Genomic DNA, 13,205 nt, shown 5'->3' on the forward strand with positions numbered 1-13,205 from the left:
TTTAATTATTTTTTAAATAGAATTATTCTTATTATTATTATTATTATTATTATTATTATTATTATTATTATTATTATTATTATTATTATTATTATTATTATGGCCCAAAATAATTTTTTATCAACGATTCATTTTTCAAATAATTGGGTCCAACTATAAAATAAAAACAGCATGTCCATGTTTAATGATAATAAAAACCAATAAAAAAGTTATCTTCGTTAAACTATTAACAACTGTTTAATACTTCCAACAAAATTTCTGTACCACTACGCTACTCTGCCTTTGTGTCTGCTCCTGCAACAACAACATTAACACGTGTCTAACTCTTTTTATCACCACCTCATTTCAGTAGGTGCTGAATTTCAGCACCATAGCATAACCCTTAAAATTATCCAAAACTAAAAAAAGATTAGAATGAAGCCAAGAATCTTGGCTACACGCTTTATACAGCGTTCTAACGATCTCAAGTACTATGCTGCTTTTTTGTTACACACGTGTCTCTCGAATACACAATATTTGATTACTACATTTTGAGCTTATTCCAGACTTCCAGTAGCACTCAAGTTGTGTTTTGCCTGTTTTATATCTAAAATACAGTAATTCTAAAATGTGCATAGCTTAATTTAAGACTATGTACCCAAAATATGAACTATTTTGTATATACATAAATATACCACATATTACACACTTCTGTTAATATTATATTTAAATAATTTAAACAAAAAAAAAACCCTGAAACAAACCATGTTACTTTTTTATTTTTCTAATAATGATTTATTCCTTCTAGGTAAAACCAAGCATGGTTTTTCGAATTCCAATAATTATTTATTCGTTCTAGAGTTTAAGTAACGTGTCACCAAATTATTAAATTAATAAAACTTTGAAAATAATATCACCGACCACTCAATTATTATTATTATCATTTAGTAATTAAACGTTATGGGTTGCAGAAATACTCTATCTATAAATTAATAATAACTACCGAATCAACTATTATTTAATTGTATATATCTATATATAATCAACTAAATAATTAACGGTTACAATAATCAAACGTATTATAAAAAAACAATAAAAAATAATTAAATTTATTTATAATAATATAATAATAAATAATTCTTTCAAGATGCTAAATATGCATTAATATACAATTAATGGATGATTTTTTATTTTTAAGCATAGTCGGTTATTACTTATTAATATCTAAAACGGTGCAACTGAGTAAGGGTCATGATCGAGCAACTTCCATGATAATGTATTAATTTTGGAATTAAACTAGATAAAATTTATAAGCCAAAGTCAAATTAAATTTTTTTATTTAACTTAACTTTTATAATTATATCCAAAGTAGTCCCTGAGATTCATAAAATGCACCGATTTAGTCACTGACTTTCCAATTACACTATTTATGTCCTCAAGATTGGAAAAAATGCACCTAGTTGGTCCCTTCCCCCTTTTTTGTCCAAACTCGTTCCCGACGGCAATGATGTGGCATTTTTTTGCCATGCTGGAGCAACTAACGGTTACCTGACGTGGCCCATGGAAAGTTTGTAACCCAATGTGGTCCCTGAGCCCCTTTTTAACCTTAACTGCTGATGGAGTAGCATACGACTTGTTCCCTGCTCGATTCATTCGTCGTTGCTATGTTGGGTTTAACCATGGTTGGACGTGCAAATGAGGGAGACGGGAGTTCTATTCGATCGACCACAAGGATGCCTAGTCGCAGCAGAGCCTCACGAGTTTCAGATCGTTGTGGGTGTGGAAAACGCCCTGTGCTCCGATGGTCTGGAACGGATATCCACCCAGACAAACCCTTCTTCGGATGTCTGAATTACAATAATATGAGTTTGAGTCTAAGAGATGCAGTTTCTGTTTTTTAATGTTCAACTCCTGAATCCCTAAATTTACTGGTGACAGTGTAGTGGAAAACGGTGGTGTGAATTTTTTCGATGGGCAAATGTTGTAGAATATGATAATGGAAATTTTGAAGAAGCTGGAGCATATAACAATGAAGAAATTAGCGTGAGTGTTGCAGTGAGATTGGAAATTTGGAGGTTGAATTAAGGAGTCAGAAATATATAATATAAATGTTAGGGTTGATTTTTTTCCTGTTAGTTGTTGTAGTGGTTGTGATTGTTAAAATGTAACAGTTGTGTATTTTTATGAATGAATGGGCAACCTTTGGATTATTGGTGTGATCTGTGTAAATAGTTTACAAAGATAATAACAAAATTGAATAAATAGAACAGAACAAGTAAATTGATAAAACCATATTTTGATTATAACTAAGATATTGTCAAACATTGTCAATGGAGTAGCAGCTGATAAACACCAAAATACAGCACCAAAAAATAATACAATAAGGATTCCAATTTTAAAGGTTTATAACTACCAAAAGTAAAAGTTCACCATTACAATGTGGTTATGTGCTACTCCTAAATGAAAATATCCAAAATAAGGAAACAACTGGTGCCTAAATTCCATATACGATCAGTCAGACTTCAGCAGCCACAACATCCAATTACTTAGTGTTTTTCTTTTTTGGTGGTTTAAACCCTGGAGTTGGAACAAACTTCAAAAAATTTGCCAACCTAGAAGACGTTGCTGCGCTTGCTCCTTGCATGGAATCAACAGAAGCAGATACTGGCGATGGTGAGTTCTTCCTTTTTGTTGGCAATTTATCTGGCCTTGTTGTTCGTGGTGGTGATGGTGGGGCCTGATGAGAAAAGTTATGAAACTAGTTAGATGATAAGAGCAATTAAAAAAATGTCAGAAGACTATATATACCATACATGTACCTCATCTTGTGTTCCACCATAATTTGGTTGGGATAAGTCAATCTCGGTAACCTCCACTTGAGCATGATTCTGGACAGCTACACCAGGAGGAGCTTCATCTACTTGTGGTGCCACTTTGGTGGTGTTTGTAACTTCAGCTGCAGGTGTACTCTCAGCTAGGATAGTTTTGGACTTGGCTGCCGCCACAGCAGCTGCTGCAGCAGCAAGTTCATCGGCTCTTTTTTTTACATCCCCTCTTGGTGTGGCCCTTTATTCCACAGTATGTGCATGTGAACGGCTTTAGCTGTCTCTTTAGAGTAACGGCTCCCTTAGGTTTCTTGTTTCCACTAGTACCCTCATCAGCATCCTTTCGTCTTTTGGTTGTCAATTTTCCAGGTTTACATTTAATGTTAGGAGCTTGGGGCTGACTGTAGGCTGATTTTTCCCATAGGGATTGGCCTGGGAGAGGATTGATATGATGTTCATATGTCTTCTTGGGCTTCAGAAGGTTCTTGGGCTTTGGAGTTGGCTTCTGATTATGTTTCACAATGGGAGCTGGGTTGGATTTTCTACTGAATTTTGGGTTGGGTCTATAATTGGGTTTGGGATTTCCAGGTTCAACCATGGGGTTGGGCTCTTCATTAGTGGGATTTGTAGTGAGGGGGTCAGCAGTAGGATAGTTTGGAATGGGAGTTGCAGTAGAAGGAATTGTGTTTGCAGTTGAGAGGTTTGGAATTGGGTTTGTAGTCGATTTGTCAACTGGGGTTTGATTTGAGGTATCCACATGTGTTTCCTTGTTACTTTGTAAGTCACCATGTGAAAAAACTCTTCTACTTCATAATCAAGTAACATCACATCCCTTTTCCCCTCCATCAGTTCAGGTGTAGAAACTCCATGTTCAAAAAACACATCAACTACTCCATCATTCCTCTTTGCATGGAAGCACATCTCCCTTAGTTCATCATCACTTGTCAGAGCTCTCAGTCCCACCTCCAAGCTCCTTCCGGGAACCAGCCACCAGCACTCAACTACCTTGTCATACCCCAGCTCGTTAAAATAGTTTCTCACGAAAAAAACATCTAAGGTATCCTCATCTAAATCTCCTAAACAACTTCTATTGTCAGGTGAGTAAACCAATTTTCCATCATCATTCTTCTTAAAGGTCCCACCATGGTGGAACATGATATCCAGCAATTTTTCCATCTATAATGAAAAACAAGTATAACAATTTATCTAATGTATGCTACTGATAATATAATCAACAAACCACAGTACAACATAATCTAATATTGTTTAAAACAGATACTTATTGCCATTGTAAAAACACCCTCATTTCCTGTGTGAAAACAGAGCATTGACAAAATCCAAACCCACACCACCCAGTACCCTAAACCCTACCTAATACTATAGCATTTACTAATTTTTCATCAACCAACACAAAATTTCCAACTCAAACTCACAACAATGGATACCTTAACTCTATAAAGATAGATAAAAAATAGTTTATTCACTGCATGCCTACCTCTGTGTCACGGGATTCACGATGAAGCTTTGCTCCTTCCTTCCCCGATTAGAACGACCGACGAGCACGTTTCGACCCTCTCCAATTTGTCTCACCACAGAAAACCTCGAAGGAATACCAGAACCCAGGGTATGGAGCTTTCAGTTCAAACGTGATGAAGAAGATGAAGTGACGAAGTCTTTAAATATGAGGGTTATAAGTTTTGGTAACTCCTTCGTAAATGAAGCGGCATCGTTTTTATTTTTTAGCGCCAAATACTAATACGACGCCGTTCTCCATAGTCCAGCATGGCAAAAAATTTGCCACATCATTACCGCCGGTAACGAGTTTTGACGGGAAAGGGGGAAGGGACCAACTAGGTGCATTTTTCCAATCTCGAGGACATAAATAGTGCAATTAGAAAGTTAGAGACTAAATCGGTGCATTTTGTAAATCTCATGAACTACTTTGAGATTTAACTCAAAAGAAATTGCTAGCTCTAACGCTAAAAAAGGTTCATTGTATATATTCTATGCATATGCAAGCACGGAAGCACCCTTTAATTCTCTTTCAAAAATGTTATCTTCTATTTTAATATTATAAAATAAAATAATAAATAATTAAGTAGTTACCTATATACGTGCATAAGGTGCATCATTATTTTATTTATATTTCTTTTAAACTCTTCATATATGGAAAGAGAATAATGTCGCCAAATTTTTCCATTAGATTGACATGCTTACAAGTTACAACTAACCTAGATCGATCAAGTAATTAATTTACTCATCTATTTAAGTAAGTATTGAAAATTCAAATTCTGTTTTGTATATACACTATACAACAACCTATTGGCCAACTTGCTGAGTCAAAAAATACCATGAAAAACAAAGAAAGATTGGCATAGCCACATACATTTAGAAAGTCTTAATTCCAATGTTAATTTCCTTTAAACAGTAGTGAATGAAAGCTTCATGGGTTAAGCCAGAACTTTCAATATTTCTTGTTTCGTTGGACTTATTATTATTATTATTATTAACCCCTCCCCCAAAGATTAGGTATATATTCTTTTCACCTTCTGTTCAAGGATGCAATGAATCTGCAAAGAAACATTTTAGCTTATGGTTGAAGTTGGACCTTGAAATTAACCCATATATATATATTATTCGTGATTTTTGAGAATACACTCTTTTACATTAGTCTAGCACAACAAAAAAAAGGACCTCATTACTTCCTTTTACGGTACATTACTAATATAATAGTAATGTACCCTTGTACTGTATGATTCACCAATGAGCCAATACCTGTCACTGAGTTTAACATGGAAAAATATGTTCAATAATTGCAAATTCACTAATAATATATCTAAAGTCCTAGTCACACTTGATATAAATTAGTCCAAAACCATATGGATTTAACTTTGAAAACAAAGTATTGTGAGTGAGAAAGAAAGCTCATCAAACCTTAACACATACACTAGTCACTCACATGCAAAGTTTTGGAGAACACAACTTGAACCATTTCTTAACCTAACCTTGTGACAACATCTTCTGTTAGGTTTTGTCATGCATGTGACATAGAAAACACAACAATTATTATAGAATTATATTCTTTGTTTAATAGAAATGTAATTTTAATATTGAGCTACCAAGTTCTCTTACTCTTCTATATAAATTGGAGGCATGCACCAACCACATAGCCAAGAGTTAAAGCTAACCTGGTTAAGGAGTGCTTGATTTCTAAGTCGTAACCAAAAAAAAATGTGGGAAAGGGGTTCAGTTTCAATTCCTCTAGATACTAGCTACCAAAATAAAAGGAAGATAGAAAACTGAAATTACCAAAATAACCCCAAGAAAGAGAGAAACTAGTATATCCATGGATCCACCAAAGAAATCTAACAAGATCAAGGACATTGTTAGGCTTCAACAGATCCTCAAGAAATGGAGAAGGATTGCCAACTCTTCAAAATCAAGTGACAACAACAACAACAACAACAACAACAACAACAACAATCATAGCGGCAGCACCAGCAGTAAAAGCATTAAGTTTCTGAAAAGGACACTTTCTTTGTCCGAGCGTGACAAAGGATCGTCAAGCAATGCGGTTCCAAAAGGCTACTTAGCTGTTTGCGTCGGACTAGAGCTCAAGAGATTTGTCATACCAACTGTATATTTGGGTCACCAAGCCTTTCACATGTTGCTAAGAGAAGCTGAAGAAGAGTTCGGGTTTGAGCAGACCGGCGTTCTGAGGATTCCTTGTGAAGTATCTGTGTTCGAGAGTGTCCTGAAGATGGTGGAGGAAAAGGACAAGTTTTCGGCTCACAATTGCGGATTATTCAGTGTAGAAAAGATGATGATGGGGTACTGCTCCTTCAATCAGCTTACTTATTCACATCATCCTCAAAGTCCTATGTGCAGATAGATATATAGATAGATAGATAGATAGATAGTATAGGAATCTGACATTGTCCATTTTTTTTTATAATGTTCTTTCTATCTGAAAGTGAAAGTTAAAGTGAAAGTGAGGGAGAGTGATTTAACTAGATGTAAGATAATCCCTTTTGGGGTATTATGAAGCAAATAATGGTTGTTTTATAGAAGTGCTACTCTTGTCATGGGGGTTCGGCTATATTTTTACGTTGGTTGCCGAAGACCTAACACAACCCTCCTCCTTTATCCGGGCTTGGGACCGGCTATGTACCGCACGTGTAACATAGGCGGAGTTAGAAGTGCTACTCTTAATCATATATAATTCTAGAATGATCTAGAGTTGAAAGTTTTTCATATTTAACAGTTCAAATCATATAACCATCCTACTATCAAGAAAGTCTTGCATTATATACAAGACCTTGATCATACACATGCAGTATCATATACAGATTATAGAACTTGGAAATAACTCTTCTTTTCAAATTGAATTCACTACCAATTTTTCAAAAGCAAAAGGAGTCAAAAGGTTGTAAAGGACACAATTATTGAACAATAATGATGAAGGAACAGAAAAAAGAAGAGACATTTAAGTATCCTTTGAAATCTGAGAGCTGGAGATCAAAAGTTCCAACACTTCCAGAACAGAAATAGGCAAACAACTATTCCAATGATGGAATAATGTTTAACAATGTTAAATTGCACTTGCTCGCCTTAGAGTCATGTCTATCTAGTGTTTCTAATAGAGATGTCATTTGTACATAGTTGTTTGAGGGGTCAATTGACACTAGAGATTGTGCAAATGAGTGGAGAATTCACATACACCACTAGAATTGGGTGACCATTAACACTAAATATTCTTGTATCACCCAATTCTCTACTAAGGTATGTGAGTTCTCTACCTATTTGCACGTGAATCGTTAGCGCCAATTGACACATTAAACGATTTATGTCCATATAACCAGATTATACTTCTAAAACTTACACTACATAGTTCACATGGGAGCATTCATTTTCAGCAGTTAAACACACATGTAAACATTAAAGCTTGCAAATTCAGCTCTCGTTATACGTGGTATATATGATCTAAGCTAGGGACTTAAACTACTCTTCTATTAAATTCAATAAAAGTTATGTGACCTGTAATATTATAGCACATGCCCAAACAATACAGAGGAATAACTATATGTACTATACATTCATCAATTCAGCAGCAAGGTATAAATGTACAATAAAGATTACTGAAAATTTAGTTTCTCAATAAACTGTAAAATCACATTTCATTTAAGATGAAATAGATTCCAGTCAAACAAGGCACAGTATGTCAGTATCAGAGAAGTCAAATAGCTATCCTTAGATCCAAATTCAAGCACACATATCATATCTATATTTGGGTCCATGTGTAATCAGTCAGCTAGGAAAGAAAATCCCAAATAAGTTCTACTTGGAAGCAATAGTGGTCAGGTTAATAATGGCATTCAAACAATGTTCCTCTTTATCTAAATTCTTTCTGTTTAAACATAATTAATTTGAATAAAGTGATATGTTAAAAATCAATCTACCTGTATTATCCATTATCTAGATACATTGGACTTCTGATAAATTTATTTTAACATACCACTTTGTCCAAATTGACTGTTACTCCAAAACAGAGGGAAATAAATGTATTTGGATAATCCAGTAATACTTTGTCCAAATTGATAGTTATTTTGACACGGATATAATATTTGTTATTTGTCACAGGAAAGATCAACTAACTGAGTAAACATTTCACAGCATTAAACAATAAACTGAGAAGGCGGGGATGGCGTTAGAGTGACAGAGATTAATTGGATTCATTGCAAATAGTGTGCTTAAAGAATTGAACAGAGAAGAAGACTCTTTTGTATTATTACTATGAACCTCAGCTAGTGATAAAGAAAGTTGAGTATGAAAAGAAATAAACAGAAACTAAAGTCTTCAAGTGATAACACGAGGAATGAAAAGAAATGAAAATTGCATTTTCAATCATATCATATTCAGACACAATCATGAGAAATGTCAAAGAAAGATTCAACCTTCTATTCCTTTAACTCTCCAACAAGTAGTTGGAATTGAATGCTCTCAAAGTAAGTCCCCAAATCATTTCATTCCTCGCTGTCGTCGAAGTTCGGAAAAGTGACACACTTAAAGACCTTGCACCTTGAGCACAAGATATATCCAACCTACACAAATAAAAATACAAAAACACAAGAAGAAAGCTATAAATTCTATTATAACAACAACAACTATCATCTTTAACATCATATATTGGTTTCATTTGTCATTTTCCCATTGCGTTAATTTTTGCATAGTCACCTAATCAAATAATTCTATTGGATAATTATTCAAGTAGTGAGTTTTGCTGAAAAGATCATATGACACTTAGACACTATGTGATTGGATGTCTACGTAAAACACCGACAATGCAGACAAATTGAATGCTTTTCATTTCCATAGCATGACATTAGTGATAGTGAGAAGAAGTTACAGCTCTGCAGGTAGGGCATCTACGGTAGAGGCGCTTGTTTTCAGCTCTGACATTTGTCTTTTGGCCTTTGCAGAAGTCACATAACAACCACCCTTTCCCATTGCAAGGCTCACACATTATGGTGCCATCAACCTTAACACCAACACAACACAACACATTATTTATTGTCCAAAGGAAATAAACTAATCAACCATATTTGTTTGTTTAAACACCCTAAATTATGGTGTCCATTCACAACTAACATGATCCAAAAACAAGAGTTTGAATGTTGGATCATAGTTACATGAATTCACCAATTAGATAGTGTACCGCATATCAATTCATCTGCGTACCAAAACGTTATATGTATATTTTTCACTTAACTATGTGTTGGAGTAAAGATTCATACTCACCCTTCCACCAAATCTAATATCACATGGGAAATTTGATACATTTCTAACTCCATATATTTAGATAAAAATCTAGCATTTGAAAGTTATTTTTGTGACACAAATACAGACATTATGAATAAGTACACTTGTTTTTTTGAAAAGTTTTAACAATTTTTTTATTAGATAAATACTTCTTATATTTTTTATCCAAATGGAAAATTGTCTTTTTAATAAAAAAGATTTTAAAAGAATATTTTTACTAAAAGCTAATACAAATTCCAAACTCATATTTGCATACCACGACTCACGCTTGAAGATCAAGAAAAAGCGTGTTAAATATATAAACAATTATTTAATTTAACATACCTCTACCTATGCTATGCTTTTGAGACAAACGGTTCGACGAAAAATTAAAAAAATAAAAAAGTATAAATCAAAATTTCAAAATGGCAAACACCAAAGAGGAAAGAAAGTATCAAAATTGAGGAGTATGAAGACGCAGAAGATAAAGAAACATTTGGATTGATGAAAGGATAAAATATTAATTAAATTAATAAGCATGGTAGCATCAGTAGCATGTACCATTTGTTGCTGAATAGGGGCACACTGAAGTGGCTTCGTGTGAACTACACGGGTGTGCATGGGAGCTGAAGAAGAAGAAGAAGAAAGGTAACCCCAATTTCGCAGAGATGGTGATGTGATTGCAGTAATATTGAACATAGTCGCCATTTCTGTGTGGTTTTGAGCTTCGCTTCTGGTTTTTTCCTTCCTTTCTTCCTTCCATCGCGTTATCCAAATTCCAAACCCCGAAGCCACGTAACACAATTCTAACCCTCGGTTGTGCCAAAATAACATTTATGCCATTGCCACGTTAGAGTTAGGCCCAATTTAAATAACCAACTTACTTAAGTTTCTTTTGATAAAATAATTTATCATCTAAAAGTATTTATTTTATAGAAATATGATAAAAAATAAAAGTATTATAAAAAAAGTTATTTTTTTTAATTTCTTTATAAGCTCCTAAATAATTTCTTAAAAAGTTACAATTTAATTTTAAAAATTACACCACACATTAATACTACTACTTTTTATAAATCAAAAATTAAAAAAAATTACTTTTAAAATTTCTAAACGGCCCTTAATGCCTTTACAAAGAAAACTATTAATTTTGATTTTTGGATCATGCACGAGAATTTGTGTTTACTTTTTATATATAAGGAAATTACGTGTAATTTACTATGCGATGACAGTTAAGCAATAATTAAATTTATATAATATAACTAACAATATACCTCCGCTATGTGCGGGAAGAGAAATAAATAGAATGATTATGTAAAACTAAAGCGTAGTTTGAAAAATAATGATCTTTGAAGAGAAAAATGAAAATTGCTGAAGCTTAGCTTTGTAAAAATATTATTAACATTCAAAAATTGATAAGTTAGTTTGATAAGATATTTGTAATCTATTGGAATATAAAGAAGATAAAGTATATTAACTGGATATAAGTGGAATATATTGTCTCTATTAATTTAGAATTTAATTTTGATACACTATCAGTGTAAAATAATTTTATACGTGCATTCAATTATATAACGTCACATCAGCAAAAATAACTATCTTTCACATTGACCACATGTATGCTCATGCAAAAGAACGGATTCTGATCACTTGACGAATTCTGGTCACGTGTACACGTGGGTTATGCGTACGTCTCGCATGGCAGATTTCCAAAACTTCATTTATTCATAAATTTTCCATTTTACATGCTTTATCTTCATTTCTTCAATCCATACTTGCCTTATAAATCTGAAATCACTCAACAAACACATTAAGGCATCAAATGAAATTAAAGTGAATAGAATTGAGCAATTTTAGAGTCTAAAAAGTATGTTTTTACTTTTGAGCACAAATTAGGAAGAATTTACAAAATCATGCTATTTCATTGAATAAATGTGAGAAAAGTTGATAAAATCCACCCAATTAAAGCAAATAAATATCATGAAATATGGATTTATCACATCCCCACACTTAAACAATAACATGTCATCATGCTAAACTCAAGAAAGAAACAAGAAAGGAGTATTAACATTTATTCAATGCACACTATTTAAATGCAACCTATCTACATGCAATATATCTAAATGCATACAACTACTTGGTCAAAATAAATCAATTTCTAAAAATACACATATAAACATAAGGGCTAAGGCAATAGCAATCAAATTAAATCCATAAATTGATTAGAGTTATTGAAAAGAATTTATAACTTGCAAGATAAGAAATAATCATAGGTGAAAACATAGAATTGAGCAATCGAATCCCTCACCAGATGTGTATATACTCTAATTGCTCAAGTGTTTAGGGTTGATTCACTCAATTCTCTTCTTAATCTTGCTTTTTAAAATTTATTTTTCATCTAACAGTCAACAAATATTCAATGCATGCATACAAATATCATGAGGACTTTTCATGAGTTGTAATGGGATTAGGGTAAAGGTAAGGATGCATATGGTCAAGTGAGCTTGAAATTTGCATCTTTGATTAGCCTAAACTCTCACCAAACACATATAACAACCTATACAATTCTAATACAATACCTAGCTACCCATTATTCACTTTTTCAAACACTCATGCATTCTTTTAATTCTTGTCACATATGCATTTTTATTTCTCAAACTTTGGGGTTAACATTTGTCCCCTTTTTATTGCGTTCTTTTTCTCTTTTTTTTTTCCTTCTTTTACTTTTTTCTTTTATTTTTCTCTTTTTTTCACAATAAAATATATACAAGAGACTAATGCATATGTATACAAGAGACTAATGCATATGGTTTAAGTATTGAATACATGAATATGTACCCAATTCTAAAGATTTTCAATAAAAGTACAAAAATCTACTTTTAAGTTTTACCTCAACCAAAGTTCCAAACTTTTCCACACTTAGATGATACACACTCTCACAATCTTAAGCTAATCAAAGATCCAAAAGAAGAATTTATTGTTTTTCACTTAAGAGTAGTGATGTGCTAAAATTAAGAACAAAAGGAGATTAAAATAGGCTCAAAGTTAGTTAACAAAGGAAGATAAAAGGGTAGGCTATTTGGGTAAGTAAGATAAATAAAATGATGGCCTCAATCATATAAATGCATATATACATCAAATAATGGATATAAAGAATCAAACAAGTCAAAGATTGTAATCATAAAAAGAGAATAACACACACAAGAATGAAAATAGTGGTTATATAATGTAACCACACAATTAGGCTCAAAACTTACAAGCTTATGTGTTCTTTGCTCAAAAACTAAGTTCCACAATGTATAAATCATGCAAGTTCAATGAAAATTTTTCACTCAAATCAATTAGGATGTCAATGCCCTATATAGGAATGATCTTGGAAATTTTCATTTTGATTAAACTTATTATATATATGCAAAGGAATGCAACAAACTAAGAAAAATGCAAATAGATCTCTAAAATATATACAAACCAAGAAAAAAATGCAACTAAGAATTCAAAAAGAATGTGAAAGTGTTTCGGATTAGAATTTATCACCCAAAATTGCTTATCGGTGACGACTTCCCCACACTTAAAAGTTTGCACGGTCCTCCGTGCATTTAGAGGTGA

The 13,205-nt window shown here is 33.0% G+C and overlaps 2 protein-coding genes across 2 annotated transcripts; one reads left to right on the plus strand and one right to left on the minus strand.

The window, feature by feature from the left end:
* Positions 1 to 5,700: 5,700 nt before the first annotated feature.
* On the plus strand, positions 5,701 to 6,985 carry LOC107470971 (protein SMALL AUXIN UP-REGULATED RNA 9-like). The gene has a single exon (XM_016090403.3). The coding sequence runs from the start codon at positions 6,151 to 6,153 to the stop codon at positions 6,694 to 6,696; it is 546 nt and encodes a 181-aa protein (XP_015945889.1). The 5' UTR covers positions 5,701 to 6,150; the 3' UTR covers positions 6,697 to 6,985.
* A 1,695-nt stretch (positions 6,986 to 8,680) lies between these two features.
* Positions 8,681 to 10,383, minus strand: LOC107470972 (uncharacterized). The gene is made up of 3 exons (XM_016090404.3): positions 10,164 to 10,383; positions 9,211 to 9,342; positions 8,681 to 8,905 (listed from the first exon to the last, which is right to left on the minus strand). The coding sequence occupies exons 1-3, from the start codon at positions 10,308 to 10,310 to the stop codon at positions 8,828 to 8,830; spliced, it is 357 nt and encodes a 118-aa protein (XP_015945890.1). The 5' UTR covers positions 10,311 to 10,383; the 3' UTR covers positions 8,681 to 8,827.
* Between the last annotated feature and the right edge of the window lie 2,822 nt (positions 10,384 to 13,205).

This window comes from Arachis duranensis, chromosome 10 (assembly GCF_000817695.3).
Source record: "Arachis duranensis cultivar V14167 chromosome 10, aradu.V14167.gnm2.J7QH, whole genome shotgun sequence".
NCBI lineage: Eukaryota > Viridiplantae > Streptophyta > Magnoliopsida > Fabales > Fabaceae > Arachis > Arachis duranensis.

Bases quoted from the DNA above. Each gene is read 5' to 3' on its own strand.
- LOC107470971 (XM_016090403.3), top strand. From the start codon at position 6,151: ATGGATCCACCAAAGAAATCTAACAAGATCAAGGACATTGTTAGGCTT.
- LOC107470972 (XM_016090404.3), bottom strand. From the start codon at position 10,310: ATGGCGACTATGTTCAATATTACTGCAATCACATCACCATCTCTGCGA. The intron at 9,343-10,163 runs GTACATGCTACT...GTTGGTGTTAAG, and splicing joins CCCCTATTCAGCAACAAATG to GTTGATGGCACCATAATGTG. The intron at 8,906-9,210 runs GTAACTTCTTCT...TTATTTGTGTAG, and splicing joins GATGCCCTACCTGCAGAGCT to GTTGGATATATCTTGTGCTC.